The 6,858-nt window shown below is 44.5% G+C and overlaps 1 protein-coding gene across 1 annotated transcript in view; it reads left to right on the top strand.

The window, feature by feature from the left end:
* LOC306913334 (catenin delta-2-like) overlaps positions 1-5,619 on the top strand; it is a gene marked incomplete at its 3' end in the record, with an annotated part of 786,501 nt that extends 780,882 nt beyond the window's left edge. The window contains exons 25-26 of the mRNA XM_079489921.1: positions 1,384-1,497; positions 5,287-5,619. Coding sequence (XP_079346047.1) covers positions 1,384-1,497; positions 5,287-5,619 — 447 coding nt within the window. The remainder of the gene's footprint in view (positions 1-1,383; positions 1,498-5,286) is intronic.
* Positions 5,620-6,858: the final 1,239 nt, after the last annotated feature.

A 6,858-nucleotide genomic window follows, 5' to 3' on the forward strand; every position in this document is an offset into this window, starting at 1 on the left:
ATGAGCAAACAACACACATTACTTAATAATAATAATAATAATAATGGATTTTATTTATAATGCACTTTACATTCCTCAGAATCTCAAAGTGCTACAGTAGGCATAATTTATGAAACAACAGGTAAAAGCAGAAAAAAAAAGAACATTACATGATTAAAAGCAGGAAACAAAAAACAACAGTTAATGAACATGAGGTCAGGGAATAAAGTCAGTGGGTTTGGGGGAAGGCCTTATTAAAAAGGTAGGTCTTTAGTCCTCTCTTGAAGCAGTCGATTGACTGTGGCACTCTCAAGTGTGCGGGGAGAGCATTCCACAGATCAGGGGCAGCTGTGCAGAAGGCCCTGTCACCCATGGTGCGCAGGGCGCACCATTCTATGCATGACATATGCATAGAATTTGGTTCCCAGATTCCACAGTGTTTTTCTACATCCCCATTTTAAAACAACATTTCCAGATGAATTGACCTTGCTGTCTTGATACAGTATACCATAGCCTGATTATCATACTCATAGCTTCCTGTCGCAGATCACTGAGGTGCATGGGACGATAATATGGGTATACCTCACGTTACGATATCTGTGGTACTAGTCCATTTTGACCTGAGATCAGATTCTAAAAATGTCTTCTACATCCTGTTTTCTGAAAAAGCTATGTTTCTATGTCAGTCGTTCTTCGATTTTTCAAAAATAGCAGACCTACAAGCTCGTAGCGCGCCACTCGGTGGCGCGCTATGAGCTTGTAGATCTGCTATTTTTCAATAGCTAAAGCATAACATAATGCTAACACCAAAAGGGGTTCCCGCCCAAAATGGGCTAGGCTACCCATTGTTGTGGACAGACAAGTTGTGGACAAGTTGCAAGTCGTGGACAAGCTCACAATGCATCGCAGCGAGCTGCGTTGTGAGCTTGTAGATCGGCTATTTTCAGCAAGTAAAATCAGTCATTATGACGGCAACAAGGCCCGCCGAAATACCTTTTAGTCGACTAAATCAACTGTAGATTTAGCCGACTAAAATCTTCTGATAATTATTTGAGTTGACTAAAACTAGACTAAACACTACAACATGACTAAAATGTGACTACAATTAAATGGAAACTATTCAAGAGACTAAAAGTAAAATCAAAATTTTGCTGTCAAAAACAACACTGGATGGAACCCCCTTCAGGGACCGCCCCCCCCCGGACCCCACTTTGAGAACCACAGCTCTGCAAGGCCTTTCTCTTGTCCTGATGCCCTCTCTCTCTCTCTCTCATCCCCTCCCCTCCCCTCTCCGTCTCCTCCCCATGTTATCTGTCCTATTTCCCCTCTCTCTCGCCTCACTTCGCCGCACTCCACCCATCTCTCTCTCTCTCTCTCTCTCTCTCTCTCTCTCTCCCCACCCAGCCCTGCGTGGTGCCTCCCCAGCCCCAGCAAGACAGCCCGTCGATGGTCCTCAAAGACTATGACCCCTACCCTCCCCCTCCCTCCTTCCCCCAGCCCGCCGCGCCCCACCAACAGGTAGGGATCCATTCATTCCCCATGCATGAAGCAGTTGAGAATCGTAAATCAATGGTTGCTTTTATTTAAAAAAGGCGTATCGATTCTCTCGTTTGATTCCGGCGGGCCGTGAGGACGTCATGTCTGGAGAGACAAGAGTCAATTGAAATAAGATGGATGCATTTTCATTTTCAGGTCATTAACGCATTTCTTGAGACAAAAATAAATCTAAGATGCAATAGCATTTACATTGAATCTATACAGATGTGCTCATTCTATGACACAATTAAAATTATTAATGAAAGATAAAAAAAAGTGCCCGCTAATTAGTAGACAAAATTAGCACAATCAGTGCCGGGATTTTCTTCAAAATAAAGACGCTAGAGTGCCAGACGATATGGGAGATTTTACTCTGAAAAGCCCCGCCTTCCGTTTCCCCCAAAAACCCGGAGGCATAATGTTGTTTGCTTACCTCGCGATGATTACGTTAAAGTCTCTCTAGAAGCATTGATATTCTAAACGAGAGGCATGTTGAAGTCAGAAATGAAGACAGAAGTATGCTCTTTTGGTCAAAACAATGGAGATAGATAGATAGATAGATAGATAGATAGATAGATAGATAGATAGATAGATAGATAGATAGATAGATTAGAAGATACGAGGCATTCTTTCGTAAACAAGGAACAAGCACACATGCGCGAACAAAATCAGATTTTTTACTTTTTTGTTTGATATCAACGGGATCCAACGGTTGGATTAGATATGACGTTTGTACACGTCCATGGTCTGAATGTGTTAAAATGAAAATGCAATTCAGAGAGTTCAAATGAAATAAGAGAAATTCATCTTTTCATTCCATCTCCAGCTAGGTGTGCTCATTCTCTGACAGAATGAAAAAGCAATTTACATTGCATTTTCAATTTGGCGTGTGTACAATTTGAAAATGAAAATGCAGTGTTATTCCAATCCAATCCACTTTATTTATAAAGCACGTTTTACAACTCAGAGTTCACAAAGTGCTGTACAGCAGAATAAAACTAAATACACTGTAGCTAAACACAGAGAACAACAGCAAACACACGGAAAAATACAAAACATAATACAAAACATCGACCATAGAAAACTCAACCGGTGTTCAAAGCCAAGGTGTAGAGGTGGGTCTTTAGGCGGGATTTAAAGGTCTCAATGGAGGGGGCCAGTTTGACCTTGGAGGGGAGCGCATTCCATAATGTGGGGGCTATGATGGAAAAGGCTCTATCCCCTCTGGTTTTTAAGCGGGTCTTCTTTTTTACCGACTGTGGCTCAAGAGGTAGAGCAGGTCGTCCAATGATCCATGGGTCGGCGGTTCGAATCCCGGCTCCTCCTGTCTACATGTCGAAGTGTCCTTGGGCAAGACACTGAACCCCAAATTGCTCCCGATGTGCTGGTTGGTACCTTGCATGGCTTCCGCCGCAATCGGTGTATGAATGTGTGTGTGAATGGGTGAATGTAATGCACATCTATGTAAAGCGCCTTGGATAAAGGCGCTATATAAATGCACCATTTACCATTTTTACCCTGAGGTTTAGCTGTCCTGCAGACCGCCTGCAGTGACCTTGGGGGATTATACACCTAAGATCCGACAGATACTGAGGTGCCAAACCATTCAGTGCTTTGAAAACAAACAATACAACTTTATTAGCATTATTTGCTTTTGCTCTTTCATTCTGTCACAGAATGAGCACACCTGAAGATTAAAAGTAAATGCTATTGCATTATACATGTATATATTCACTTAAATGCAATCAATATCTGAAGGTTGAAAAGCATTTCTCTGGCCTGGGCCATGGCTCAGCGGTCCAGGCACCTTGGCTGGTAATCCAGTCTGGCAGTGTGCCGCGGGTTCGACTCCCGATCCCGACCGGCTTTACTGCATGTCTTCCCCCCATCTCTCTCCCCATTTCCTGTCAGCCTACTGTCTGTCCCTCCAAAAAAATAAAATCAAATAAAAGGCGAAAGACACACAAAAAAAAAAAAAAAAAAAAAAAAGCATTTCTCTTATTTCATTAGAATTTTCAAAATTGCATTTTCATTTTTAATATTGTCCTCTAATTATAGCAGGGCATGTTTTGAAAATTGAAAATCAAATTATATGACACAATTGTAATTGTGTCATAGAATGAGCACGTCTGTAGATTAAATGTAAATGCTATTGCATTTTAGATGAATCTTTGTCTCAAGAAATGCGTTAATGACCTAAAAATGAAAAGGAATTTCTCTTATTTCAATTTACTTTTTGTATTTGCATGCCATTTACTTTGAATTTTGGCAGCTTTAAGGGCCTTGCAAATGTGAAGCCAGGAACGCAGGCGTTGTTTCCTGGATCAACACAGGTCTGCTACAGGTCTGCTCAAGAGGGGCGCAACAATGCAAGCGTAAAAAAAAAAGCTAAACGGAATCCAGGTCTGGTGAGTCACGGGCGTGCGCACGTAACGAGCACGCACGCAACAAATTCACGGGACCGTGCTCACGTAAAAATACGCTTGCGTTGTCGCACAGCGACTTCTCCGAGCAAAAACGCAGGTCTCATTGAAAATGAACTATAGACGCGTTTTATCACTCTCTGTTTGCAAGGCCCTTTATGCTTCCATAGAATTTCCTCGCCAGAAATATAACAGATCTACTCTACTAATATTTTTTTTTATATCTGCTATTGCTGGTTATTGTTTTGCCCCAGAATAACGATTCATCAGGGGTTAAATTAAATCAAGTGGTTAAATTAAACTGATGGAGTGCCTCATGCAGTGAATGCAGGCACCAATTTGCTAAGCACCAACCACTACAACTAGAACATTTGCAAAGCTGGGCAATTGCAAGTGTGCTTGCACTGACGCGAGTCTGTTCCCACTGGGGAGTGCGGGAACTGAATTCCGTCTTACCATTTATGTTATATATTGAGATGTCATGTGAAGCGTGACAACAGTGTGTGAAGAATGACCAAAAAGCTTCACTTTTCTGTTGTGCAAAAGTTAACAAAAAAGCAGGTTCACTTTGCTCTAGGACAGGAAAATCTAGGACAGAGAACAATAGCGTGTCATCTATAATGGCAACCACACTAATAATAAAAATTAAAAAAAAGATCGACAGGGACTCGATCGGAATCGATCAAAAATAACAATTCCCCTAGGTGGGGTTGGCGAAAGGGCCTTTTCTGTGTGGAGGCCTCCCGCTGGCCAGCCGGGGCGCCTGATGGAGGGGAAAGGTACTGGTTGGAATAACGTGTTCCTTCCATGCGCTACGTCCGGCCGGGGAAACTCCCCCGTCAGGTGAAAAGAAGCAGCTTGGACTCCTCATGCATAGAAGGAAGCATGAGGTCAGTCTGTTGCTCTCCAAAGGTTGGCAGAGCATAGCGCCCAGGATTACATTAGATAATAATGCGCATGCATAAAGTGAGTGGCAAATTTAGTGGCAAAGTGAGTTTAACATTGTTTAACGTCGTTTTAATGCAATCATATATAGGACTTTTCTGTTTGAATGTAGGGGCTGTGAAGGCCATAAAGTAGTGTTTTGCCACTCAGTAGGCGTTCCTGCATAACTTCCTGGTATGATGATGATGCCACGCACATACACTCTATTGACACTTGCCCGTAAACCTCAAGGATACAGTAATGTACGGTAATATACAGGTGTGACGGTACAATTCGGGACTTTACCGGAGTTTGTTGGGAGTTGTAATATACACATCCGTATTCCATGCTTTTTGCGCAGTGAAAATTGTGGGATCAAATTTAAAAAATAATAATAATAATAACAATCCCACCCCCACCACAGGCCCACCAGCTGCCGCCGCCCCCGCACAGCCAGAGCCGCAGCTTTGACGAGGCGTCCTCCTACTACGACGAGCCGGTGGCGCCGCCGGGCCCCCCGCCCCCATCCTCCTCGCAGCAGGTCCCCCAGCCCCAGGTCCCGGTCCAGGCCACCTCCTCCTCCTCGTCGTCGGGACCCCCACCGCCGCCCGTGCGGGACCCGCGTGAGGACCTGCGCATGCACCTGGGCCTCAAGTCCACCGGGAACTATGTGGACTTCTACTCGGCGTCGCGGCCGTACAGCGAACTGAACTACGAGACCAGCCACTACCCGGCCTCGCCCGACTCCTGGGTCTAAAAACGCCAGAAACCCCCAACCCCACCCGCCCCCCCCAAACACCCCCCACCCGCCCCCCAACCCACCAGTCATGAAACACGCCCCGTAACTCGGAGAGCGTACGTTATACACGATTGTGCAAGGGAACCGCCTCAAGGACTCCTGGCGGGACCCCGGGAACCACATGTTGAAAACCCACTGGTCTACACGATGATGATGATGATGATGATGATGGTGATGGTGATGGTGGGGGTGGGGAGGGGTATAAGTGTAAGTGCGCATGGCGAGGAGGTGAGGTGTTTTTCTTTTTTCTTCTTCTTCTCTTTTTTTTAAGCAGGTGATCCACAGTTTGCAGCCAGCAAAGAAACGAGAGGTGGGGTTGGGGGGAGGGGGGGAAGGGGTGTAGCCAACAGCAGCAGCAAACTGGAGCGTTTTGTTTTAGAACGGGAGGTGGGGGGCACCACCAGAGAGAGAGAGAGAGGGGGAGAGAGGGAGAGAGGTGGGGTGGCGCATGTGCATGACCACGTTTAATTTATTTTCTGGTTATCTTGGCATCCGCCGATTTTGCGTTTGCGTTCAAAGTTCTATCGAGCGAGCGGATTGGATGTGAGTCAACGGGTTGGAGGAGCAGAAAGGACAGAGTACAGTCTGAGGGAGGGCAAGGCGAGTGTATTTGTATGCCACATATTTCAACATCATCGATGGAGATATTCACCAATCTTCAACCTTATTTTCATAGAATTGGTCCTCACCTAAAGTTCATTATAAGGTGGCATGTTCACTCACTCTGGCTGCGGTTAGTAGGGATGGGTCCGATTCATCGATTAATCGATTATCGTTAATAGGACCCGAAATCAATTATTAAAATGAATAATCGATAATCTTTTTTTTTATTTTTTTTATATTTTTTAATGAAAATCTGTTGGAAAGGCAATATAGTCATCCAAACAGGACAGGGCTATAGGCCTACCAAAGTGTGCCTGGGATGTGTCTGTGTAGCTGCATGACTGAGAGGAGTGTGAGTGGAGATTTATTCCAATCAAGATACATGTTTGGAGGATTTAGCAGGTGTCGGGAATTTACCTAATCAGGCCTATAGGCTGGGGTTGCTATGCATTTTGGACACATTTACACATCCCTAGTGGTTACATAGACACAGAATAGATTCAGAATGAATGAATTCATTCCAAACAGAGATTCATACCCAACTGTTTGCATGGAACCTGAATAAAAGTATTGCTATTTCTCATATTGCAGACC

Source organism: Electrona antarctica, assembly GCF_951216825.1.
Source record: "Electrona antarctica genome assembly, chromosome: 20".
In the NCBI taxonomy this organism is placed as follows: Eukaryota; Metazoa; Chordata; class Actinopteri; order Myctophiformes; family Myctophidae; genus Electrona; species Electrona antarctica.